At 37.5% G+C, this 12,026-nt stretch overlaps 1 protein-coding gene across 1 annotated transcript in view; it reads right to left on the reverse strand.

Annotated features, from left to right (window-relative positions):
- Positions 1-12,026, reverse strand: part of LOC107448877 (acetyl-coenzyme A synthetase, cytoplasmic-like) — a 53,693-nt gene that overhangs the window by 16,528 nt on the left and 25,139 nt on the right. The window contains exons 6-9 of the mRNA XM_043053621.2: positions 11,062-11,179; positions 8,930-9,045; positions 6,244-6,436; positions 3,118-3,251 (exon numbers count right to left, since the gene is read on the reverse strand). Coding sequence (XP_042909555.1) covers positions 3,118-3,251; positions 6,244-6,436; positions 8,930-9,045; positions 11,062-11,179 — 561 coding nt within the window. The remainder of the gene's footprint in view (positions 1-3,117; positions 3,252-6,243; positions 6,437-8,929; positions 9,046-11,061; positions 11,180-12,026) is intronic.

The following is a 12,026-nucleotide window of genomic DNA, read 5'->3' on the forward strand; positions in this document are numbered from 1 at the left end:
AGACTCATGCTTTGCTGCAGTGCTGCCTTACCCATTAGACCAGACTAGGCCATGGCCTAGGGCCCCCAATGATAAGGGGCCCCCTTAAAATGGATGTTTTGAAAATAAATTAAAAAAATTAGGAAAAACAATGATTTAAAAAAAAATCAATTTTCAATATATATTAATAAAATACGATAATTTTTTTCCCCATAATGTTAATCATATTTATTTATTACTTATTTTAGTTATTATTTATAAGTATTAATATAGTTTATGTACTATAAGACTTATCAATGTTTCTTTAAGTTCAAATTTGTCATTTTGATTTGCGCGAAAAAATTGAAGGCAGTACTATAGCAAGCTGAGACTTGTTTAAACAAGAAGCAAATGCTGTTGACATTATTGAGACGTTTTAAATGGTAAAAGAAGTTATTTAGTGCCTCAACTGAAGTATCTCATAATTGTTTCAGTGTTCTATAATTATTTAGTGTCCGTAATTCTATTTGATCAAAAAATAATCATAACATTTTCAAAATTTTATGATTATTTTTTAGTTCAGTTCTAATTTAACAAAATAAAGTAAAATTCAATTTATTATTATTATTTTTTTAGTTTTAAACATGCTTTCTTAAATGAAAAGATATATAAACACTTTTATATTTGAATAAATAAGAAATATACGTGAAAAGAAAATTAATCTAAAGGGCCCCAAAAATTTTAATTTCCTTTTTTAAAATTACCCATTGACCCATTTTTAAAATTATGACTGTCAGTGTTCATCTCCGTAGACTTATAAATTTGAACCCAACTCAGAAGACTCCTGGATCAATCATTGGGTCAAACTAGCCTTCGTGAAGATCTTTTTAATCCACATGTGCGTTACATGGAAAATAACAAAAACTACCCACGGTTAGACCGATGGCAGGGGTATTTAACCCAAGATCCGTCTATCATTAAGGATACTTTTACATCAGCGTGGTGCAAACTTTAAGAAGAATTTGAACCGACAAGCCCAGGGGTGGCCAAACTGCGGCTCGCGAGCCACATGCGGCTCTTTGAACGATCATTTGTGGCTCTTGATAAAAGTACTAGAGTTCCCTTTTCATTTCTGTGCTATTATATTTTAATATTTTTCTGAATCCATTTGAAATTAACATAATTCAAGGCGAGCTTTCCATTTCCAATATAATTATGACCCAAAAAGCATCTAAAGTATTAGAATTAATCGAGATGCAAGACGATCAAGCTCTGCAATTAAAATTTAAGTCGACGCCGATTACTAAAGTTGGGACATTTGTACCAGAATCGAAGTATCCTGAATTAAAAAAGGCTACTTGCCGAATTATTTCAATATTCAGAACAACGTACTTATGTGAATCATTCTGTTCCACTTTAAAATTCATGAAATCCAAACACTGATCAGTATTAACTAGCCAGCATCTCAAAGAATTACTGAGAAGTGCTGTCACTAATTATTCACCAAACTTTAAAGAATTATCAAGTGAAGTAAAATAGACGTGTTTAATATTTAAACTCAATACACATATTTTTTAATTTCATTTATATGTTTTCAATAAATATAATCTCTGTAAGCAAAATTTTTTAATACCTTTTTTGCATACCTTTTAAATGCGTTTTTAATTGCGGCTCGAGAAAAATTTCAAATTTTGAAAAATGGCTCGACTGTCAAGGGGCTTGACCATCCCTGGACTAGCCTATGCTGGGATTAGAACCTGGGGTCACCCCATCTGGTGTAGAGCACTCTATCTACTGAGCCACCATGACTTTATAGTTCGAGAAAACGCGCAGATTATAGTACATAGTACAGTTTTAGCAAAATAGTTTATAAGTAGATGGTTTGAAACTCGACATTTTTTGTTAGCTTTTACCGGCTGTCCCTAAAAATAAATGAAAATTGGAGGAAAGAGCAGAAGAAGATAGTAATGCACTGTTTCTTAGGAAACTTTGAAAACTCAGTAACTTAGCGACTAAGTTCTTGAACAGTGCCCGACAGAGAATTTCAACTAAATTTTGTTCTCATACAGCTCAAGATGCTGTTACTGAGGATATTTTAAAAAACAATGCTTCTCAGTTAGCCGCGCAATTTTTTGACAAACCTTAAAACTAATTTTGAAACTTTGTGAATGGTATATCCTCCTGGTTTATTAAGCAGGAATGCAACAAACCATATATTTTTTTATATCTTTTCGTCTTTTTTCAATTCATTTTTAAACAATTGGGCATTGGGTTTGGTTTTTAAATGTAGCACCACGGCTACACCAATAAGCTATCAGTGAATGGATAAGATTTATCCTTAATGGGGATCTGAAGACAATACTGGCACACATAACAATACAATTATGCAAGCGGCCTTTGCTGCATATTTTGCAACTGTCCAACCACTTAGAGTGTCGATTCGGTACAAATCGAATGAACACGGATGACACGATCGGATAAAACCATCAGAATTGAACCCCGGACTAAGCCGTGGTAGGCAAGTACTTTCTCAATTGTGCGATGGTCATTTTCGGGAAATCTGGTATTAGTACAAGTCAGAAAGCGCCGATTATTCTGAGTCAGTTCTGATGTTGTTGTTGCTTATCCTCATAGATCTGACATTAGTCAGATCAACTCCAAAAAGCTGTTGACAACCAGAAAATCGATGGCAAGAAGGGGAAGTCGGCCCTGGATAGTCCAACACAATCAAGTACATGTTTCGGTGAGGCTGGATGGACACAGCATTTTTTACAAGTCGGGTAAATTTTTGTGCCATGTTCGAATGTTAGACATTTTAGGTGGCCAGTTGAGAATCTGGCCAAGGCAGTATGGGAGCTTCGATCGCAATTGATTCCCATATGGGTGCCAGGAGATCTTGCGGTGTACCATTGGTGCGTAGGTGGAGTTTGCCAGATTGATTTTTGTCTATATTTTTCACTGGAGTAAAGCTCCTGATAAGTAAGTGATGACCCGGTGGATATATATTCCTCACTGCCCTCTTTGGCCAATCAATCTGCTGTCTCGTTGCCACCAATATTAACATGTGATGGAATGCGTCAGTTCCAATAGGAATAAGTATAGCTTGTTTATTTTTAAAGTTTGCTAAGTAGTTACAAAACAGAAGAAAGAAGAGAGTACCTCGTTACAAAGGAGTTGTCAAACTTCATGAGAGTCCTGATGGCTGTTGGCGCTGTGTAAAACTGAGTCACGGCGTACTTTTCAACGATGGACCAGTAACGTCCTGGATCTGGGTACGCGGGCACTCCTTCATACTGAAAGAAGAAGAATACTTAAAATCCATGTTAAAAACATAACGTATGATGGTACTCTAAATAGAATAGGCGTTTCAAGGTCACGCGATTTCTCCATTCTTCGCACTTTCTCCCTCTCCGTTACTATTTTTGCCAAATCTTGTTTTATTTCCCCGTGGAAGTGTGTACCCACTTATTACTAAAACGTTTTACCGTGTAAAAGATTTGCCAAAGCAATGGCAACAGAGAAGGAGAAATCGCCAAGAGGAGAGAAATTACGTAAACATGAGGCGGCTATTCTATTATGACAACTAATGTTCAATTCCGTGGCCCTGTAATTTTGAACCCAATCCAGAAGACAAGGGAACTCCTGGATCAAGCATTGGGAGAAATTTGCTTTCGTGGAGGACTTTTTAATGGAACTAACCCGCATTTGCATACATGGAGAGAAAGACAACGAGAACCTACCACGATTAGCCTCACGGTTAGTAGTCTCAAACCCATGATCCGTCTGAGGATTCACGTCAGCACTGTGGTCGGTGCGAGCCGGATGAGGAATTCGTATCGACCAGCCATCGCCGGGACCGAACCCTGGTTCACCTCATTGGAAGGCGAACGGTCTTTCCCCTGAGCCATCGCAGATCATGAACAGAGTATATTTTATTTTAGAACCGTCATTGAACAGCTGACCTAATTTTGGGTTTACGAGTACTAATATTCAACTCCGTAGCCTTGTAAGTTTGAACCAATCCAGAGGACTAGGAAACTCTTGGATCAGTACCCCAGAGGTGTGATTTGTTATGGGAACATGGAGGACTTTATGACTCGACAGATTTAACGTGCATCAGTCACCATTTACTATACGGGGAGCCTTCGGCCGGCGGTGGTCGAACCCAAGACCTCTTGGACATGGGCTCAGAGCCCCACCAACCAGGCTATCCCGACCCTAATATGAAGAGAGTATCTTATATTATATAATAAAAGTCGTTGAACAACCGACCCAATTTTTTTGGGTTTATGACAACTAATGTTCAACTCCGTAGCCTTGTCATTTAGAACCCAATCCAGAAGACAAGGGAACTCCTGGATCAAGTATCGGGGGAAATTTGCCTTCCTCAGGGACTTTTTGATGGAACTAACACGCATTTGCGTTACATGGAGAGGAACACCGCTAGAACCTCTCACGAACGATTAGCCTCACGTCAAGGGGACTCCAACCCATGATCCGTCTACCACTGAGGATATTTTACGTCAGCACTGTGGTCGGTGCAAGCCGGATGCGAAATTCGTATCGACTGGGATTCGAACCCTGTTCGTCTCAGTGGAAGGCGAACGCTCTATCACCTGAGCCATCGCGGCTCGCAATCTTAAGTTATCATTTATCATTATATTATTTGCTGGAATAGCCTGATCGGTAGGGCGCTGGACCCATGTCCGAGAGATCGTGGGTTCGAACCCCGTCGACCGAAGACTCCCCGTGTAGTAAAGTGAGTGATGCACATTAAATCTGTCGAGTTGCTAAAGTCCTCCATGTTCCCATAACAAATTAAAATCTCTAGGGGTACTGAATTGGAGATCGATCGTTCTCTGATTCAGGTCAAAATTACGATCTGTGGATGAATGAATGGATGTATGAATGGGTCCGTCCCGTAAACTGGTGTGACATATGGGTGTGGCAGAAGTCGAATTCTGGGNGAGGTATGATTTGTTATGGGAACATGGAGGACTTTATGACTCGACAGATTTAACGTGCATCAGTCACCATTTACTATACGGGGAGCCTTCGGCCGGCGGTGGTCGAACCCAAGACCTCTTGGACATGGGCTCAGTGCCCCACCAACCAGGCTATCCCGGCCCTAATATGAAGAGAGTATCTTATATTATATTATAAAAGTCGTTGAACAGCCGACCCAATTTTTTTGGGCTTATGACAACTAATGTTCAACTCCGTAGCCTTGTAATTTAGAACCCAATCCAGAAGACAAGGGAACTCCTGGATCAAGTATCGGCGGAAATATTTCCTCAGGTACTTTTTGATGGAACTAACACGCATTTGCGTTACATGGAGAGGAACACCGCTAGAACCTCTCACGAACGATTAGCCTCGCGTCAAGGGGACTCTAACCCATGATCCGTCTACCACTGAGGATATTTTACGTCAGCACTGTGGTCGGTGCAAGCCGGATGCAAAATTCGTATCGACTGGGATTCGAACCCTGTTCGCGTCACTGGAAGGCGAACGCTCTATCACATGAGCCATCGCGGCTCGCAATCTTAAGTTATCATTTATTATTATATTATATGCCGGAATAGCCTGGTCGGTAGGGCGCTGGGCCCTTGTCCCATCCGTGGGACATGTCCAAGACGTCGTGGGTTCGAACCCCGTCGACCGAAGACTCCCCGTGTAGTAAAGTGACTGATGCACATTAAATCTGTCGAGTTGCAAAGCCCTCCATGTTCCCATAACAAATCAATACCTCTGGGGGTACTGGATTGGAGATCGATCGTTCTCTAATTCAGGTCAAAATTACGATCTGTGGATGAATGAATGGGTCCGCCCTATAAGCGGATGCGACGTATGGTGTGGCAGAAGTCGAATTCTTGGCCATAGATGGCGCCACTGAGAAACAAGAAATTCACACTCTGCCTTAAAATTTGCTCGGTTTCACCCATCAGGCTTGCCTGTGTGGCAACTGGCATTAGCAACAACAACAACAAATTTATCTTTTCAGTATTCGAAACTTCATAGCTTACTCTAGGTTTGCCTGAACTTACTTTTTCAATACTTTAAATTTTTAATGAGTAATGAATGCGAAAGAGAATTTGAGAGGAAAATTTTCCTCCGCAGTATGGCGTCCTCTTAAGGCTGGTGAATGAAAATGTGAAATGATGTTCAATTTTCTTTATTGACACCAGATGAAAATAAAAATGTTCTCCACTTTTTAGCACAATACCATACACTCAAACAACAGTAACTATGTTTTTTCCTCGCAGTTAATGGATTTAAACTTACCAGAATGCAGGTGGCTGTGTTTAGTAGTGATCCATATACTATGTACGTGTGCCCAGTGAGCCAACCAATGTCTCCAGTGCAGAAGAAGACATCTCCGGGATAGTAGTCGAAGATTAATTTAAAAGAGACAGCCCCATACACCATATAGGCTCCAGTCGTATGGACACATCCCTTCGGACTACCGGTAGATCCACTGCAAGTCAAAAAAGAAGAACTTAAAAAAATACACAATGCTTGACCGCGTAAAGCTAAGCGCAGGTGGAACTAGGAGTTGAAATTCGCCGTAAGACTTCCGGGTTACTATTTCCAAATGATTTTTACGTCTGAGCTTGAAAAAACGCTTAGTCCAATTTTATTATACTTGTAGTGTTTTCAATAGAATGCGCTTTTTCAATTTAACTTTCAGCGAAGCTAACAACAAATGAATTTGGAAAACTCCACAGGCTTGCTATGATGCTACCCAAAAAATAGCAAACGGTGCTATTTTACACAAATATAGTCAAATAAGAGATAACTTTCAACATTCACTTTAGCATTCAACATTCACTTTAACTTTAACTGGCAAACATTCACTTTAACTGATACTGATCCATAACGCGATAACAATCCCCATTAGTAATAATTAACAATAATTGTTACTGACTCAACACAGTTCCCTATAATAATTAATAAATGTTCAATAAATGTGAAGCCAGTTTATAAGTATCCCCAATAGTTATGTTTATAAGTAAGTTTATAAGTTAGCTATCCTGTTAATAGTTATAATAATTATCGTTATTAGTCTCTTATCACGTGTAATTTATGTAATTAGCTACAATTTATCTACAATAATGTAAGTTGCTAAGTAAGCTTTTAATAATCTATTTTAGTAACTATAATTGCACAATAATAACTAATGGTCTTTATTGTAACTGTAATAATTAATATGTTAATAATAATTAAGAATTAACGTATTTAGTCGATAATCATGTAATCTGTTATAATTTATATGTAATAATGTCAGCTGCTAATTAAGGTTTTTAATTATCTTTTAAGTAACCACAATCGCTCAATAATTAACTGTTTTAATGGTAACTTTTATTAATTTTGTAATTGTAATTGTAATTTTGTTTGTACTAATCCATTCCCTTTCAGCAAGCCTCTACAGACGGGCTTAGTAGGTCTGTAGGGTTGTAGGATTAGGTACTAGGTGCGCAGGACTGCACACGCGTCTTCTGGGTGACGGCTAATTGGCTTCCGCGTCCGACGGGCCTGAGTCCTGACCTCCGGATGTGAAGGTGAGAAGCAACGCAGTGGCAGTGAAAAGTCGTAAACCCGTTTCGCGGGTCGGCTGGCCACCTGCGGTACCAAACATTCACTTTATTTATGTTGTGGCACTAATTTTGTTAAATTTGTTTTAGGCTTGTGACCTGTTTGAATTTATAAATTACATAAAAGTTTTATGAATGGTAAAATAAAGTGCAAATTTAAGCACAAATCACAATAATAAAACTTTCTGGAATATTAAGACTATTCACACATCGCCTCGTAAGCATAACATAAGCGGAGGGATACATCGGAAGTTTTCTAAATTTCTTCCAGTTTAAGGAAGCAAGTTATTGTTTGCATTCACTCAAACCATCCATTGGGTGTAATAATAAAAAAAAACGGAGTTGCATAGGAATGCGTTCGTTTTAAGAATTAATTTTATTTTCTTAATATCCTTGTAAGTAGTCACCAAGTTCGAAATATGAAACCCACCAAAAAAAGAAGGTTTTCAAAATAAACATCTTTTTCAGCAGACAAAATTAGCTGATGCTTAAAGACCTGCAACAAAAAACAGTTTTACAGCAGGCAGCGCCATTTGTTGTCATTCTACGATTATCATTTCTGTCTTCTTTTTGAATCACTTCTAGGGCCATTTTCTTCCAGTAATGTTATGCGAAAGTATTTTTTGAATTGAGATTGATTTATAAAAAGAAATTAGTTCACATTGATGTCCAAAAAGTATACATAATTACATTGTAAATGTAATAGTTCAGTGCAATCGTAGTATTAACCGTAACTTTATGATTAAGAAGTTTCATTTACCGCTTGCGAGTCATATAAAGTTTTTTTTTTTTTTTTTTTTTTTTTTTTTTTTTGTGGAAGATGGCTTATCCGTAATTCTTGTGATAGGATGAATTTCTATTATTTTGTTCCATTTTCAGTTATACATCTTTTCGTTTATGCTTCGAATGATATCCCGAACGATATATAAACAGTGTTTTACAGTAGCATACTACTAAGATTGACCGAAATCAAGAGAATGCCGACTTTCACCGGTGAATGTCAACAATCACATAGGCGATCATAATTTGGTGAATGTCTGAAATATTTGTTATAACCGATTCCATATTCATTTATTCGTTGATATTATTATATTTATTTGATATTTTAATATCTGCTGAGGATAAATTAGGAAAAACATCAGTGTTCGGAGTACCGGTTAAATGCATACTCGGCACTTAAAAAAAACATTGATGTAGGGCATACCGGGCAGTAACACTGAACCTTAAATAAACTATATGACTGTCAACATTCACCGGTAAAAGTCAACAACCACCTATTTCGGTTATTCACAGTAACACATACATTAAAACCCGATCATCAGACCGAAAGTTACTCAGGGCTTATGTTCTATTAAACAATTAAAGCCAGTCCTCACCTGGTGTAGAGAGTGAAAAGTGTGTGTTCAGCATCTAACCAAACTGGATCACAGACATCTGGAGATTCTTCCATTTCTTTGTCCCACCAACAGTCTATACTTTCATTCCATGACACCTAAAAGAACACTTATTACAATCATCGATATTGACGCGCCTTCATTCGAAAGATATACACTATCCGGTCAAGAGTATCCTGATGCCTAGTGGTATGGACTTATGGACACATTGATATGATGCATGGTCTCCCTTTTGCATCCATGACAACCTGCACACACGTCTGGGAAGACTTTCCAACAGTTTTTTGATAGGAATTGACTTCCATCACAGCTTAAGCGAGTGCTTGCAATGAGGATTTATCTGGCTACAAAATCTGCGCTCTAATTCGTACCAAAGGTTGTTCTATGGGGTTCTGAGAAGGCCAGTCCAGCTTGTGAGTATTTATTCCGTCAAACCACGTCTGCGCAAGTCTCGATTTGTGAATGACAGAGAAATGGGCTGAAATATTGTCATTAGAGTTAAGAGTGCAGAATTGTGCACATACACATCTCAGAATTCATGTTTCCAACCACAGGAAGTAACGGACAAAGGCCAAAGAAGCACCCCCACACAATTATGCTTCCACCACCCTAACAGCCGTGTTTCCTGATGCTTTTGGCCGGATAGTGTATTATCCAATTTTTAGAATTTTTTTCTATATCAGTAAATAGAATTTTAAAGATCTAATCAAACTAAAAAATTAAAAGTTAACGTAACGTCCAATTTCACGTAAAGTAAGAATAGAAAGTACATTTAGTGGAACAGTTGTAATTGGCTTTTAAAATAATAATCAATCCACGCTAAAATTACCTACGTGTCACGATGTCTCTTATAAACTAATTAAAGAAATGAGTACAAAAACCTCAAAAAATGACAACGTATGAAATAATCTTATTTAGTTTTAACTTTTCAATAAATTGTACAAAAGTACAATTGTGATCGAAAACTATTCGTAAGAGATCACAAAATGATATTTTTATTTCTTTTTGAAATTCATCAGTTGGCAATTTTAACTCGCGTGTTTACAGAGTAGTTCGAAAATTAAAAACGGAATAAGCTCAATAAATGAAGACAATTGGCCAGCCTGCAACGATTAAAAATAAATAAATAAATAATTATCTCTTTTAGAAAGATGGCTTCTTCAACAGTTTTTAACGAAATGACTCATTAAGTTCTGGATTATGAGTGGCAAGGTCATTAGCCAGCGCCCTCTATGAAAAAACCACCAATTGATATATTTAGAGAATAAAAAGCGTTTGTAATATGGATATTTATTAAGTATTTAAATAAATTTCATCAATAATATGATGTAAGAATATAATATAATTGAAAGTTACATTTTGATTTTAATCAATGTGAAAATTTTTGATCAAAACTAGCTTTTTTTTTAAATTTAAAAATATTTCTAATATTTAAAAATGCACCCATTTTTAATCTTAATAAAGGAGTTATTAATTTTTTATATGTGCTGCTGCTGCTGCAAAAAGAAAAAAAAGGCCGGGATAGCCTGGTAGGTAGGGCGCTGGGCCCATGTCCGATAGTTCGTGGGTTCGAACCCCACCTGCCTCAAGACTCCCCGTGTAGTAAATGGTGACTGATGCACGTTAAAGCTGTCGAGCCGCAAAGTCCTCCATGTTCCCATAACAAATCCATACTTCTGGGGGTACTGGATTGGAGATCAATCGTTCTCTGATTGAGGTCTAAATTACAATCTGTGGATGAATGAATGGATGTATGAATGGGTCNGTCGCAAAGTCCTCCATGTTCCCATAACAAATCCAGACTTCTGGGGGTACTGGATTGGAGATCGATCGTTCTCTGATCCAGGTCAAAAATTACAATCTGTAGATGAATGAACGGATTCGCCCTATAAACGGATGTGACGTGTGAGTGGCTGAAGACGAATTCTTGGCCATAGATGGCTCCACTGAAAAACAAGAAACGCACCCTCTGCCTTCAATTTGCTCGGTTTCACCAAGCAGGCTTGCTAGTGTAGCAAATCGCATTAGAAACAACAACAACAACAAAATCTAATGACACAAATGTAAAAAAAGTAATCATTTCTATATGCAAGATGTGAAAAATGTCAACTTACGCCTATGTTGCACCCGTGTACTAGTTTTTCACCCGCTGATCCCTCTTTTAAATATTTACGTGTGGAGGATAACCTCATTTGATGGTTGACCACAATCACACTTGATATAATGTGATTCCTATTAACATAACAATTCATTAGTTAAAGTGGCACATTACATAAGCCAAATAATACAAACCAAAAAAAATGAAAAACGAATATTTTTAAAACTAGAAGGCTTTGTTCACTAACCCCCTCTTATTCATTCCCCCCCTTTAAATGTCAATATTTAAAATAAAAAAAAGTTGGTATGTTTATTGTTTGCATCTTTATTGTAACAAAATGAACGATAACTTGGATATAAAAAATAATCACCTCTATTTTTTAGCATTTCTATAAAAATAACCTTATATTGTATTTCTGTTCAATTTCGAAACGGTTTTATTCTCTTTTGTGACTTATCTAGCTATATATAGAAATCTAAAGATGGTGTCGAAGTTTTCCATTGTTGTCGGTGCATTTTTATTGGCCAGAAAATCACGTGGTGTGATCCAGTTTTCCCAATATTAATTTTCAATTTGGTTTGGTTGTCATCAGCATAAAATTGATAGGTCATGAATAGGACTGGGCTGTAAATCGATATATCGCGACATATCGATTTAACGCCTATATCGGCAAACCGATACAGCGACTTTCATTCCAAGCGATGCATCAGAAATCTGATTTAAGCCGTCGAGTGAAGAAGACGATATAACGATATAGCGATACACGCAAGGACTTTCTCTTACGTTCCGATGCCAACTCGCGCTGTGGAAGACGATATTGTTTCGTTATGTTGAGACGGCCTTGACTGATGAGCGGTAGAATCAGAATCACTTTTGAGACCTTATATCGTTATATCACATGTTCGTTTTCGCACCTTCGCGATTTGAAATCGTTTCTTGTAGATTATTTTCAATGGGATTAACTTCGTGATCGCCGTCGTA

Source organism: Parasteatoda tepidariorum, chromosome 10, assembly GCF_043381705.1.
Source record: "Parasteatoda tepidariorum isolate YZ-2023 chromosome 10, CAS_Ptep_4.0, whole genome shotgun sequence".
Taxonomy (NCBI): Eukaryota; Metazoa; Arthropoda; class Arachnida; order Araneae; family Theridiidae; genus Parasteatoda; species Parasteatoda tepidariorum.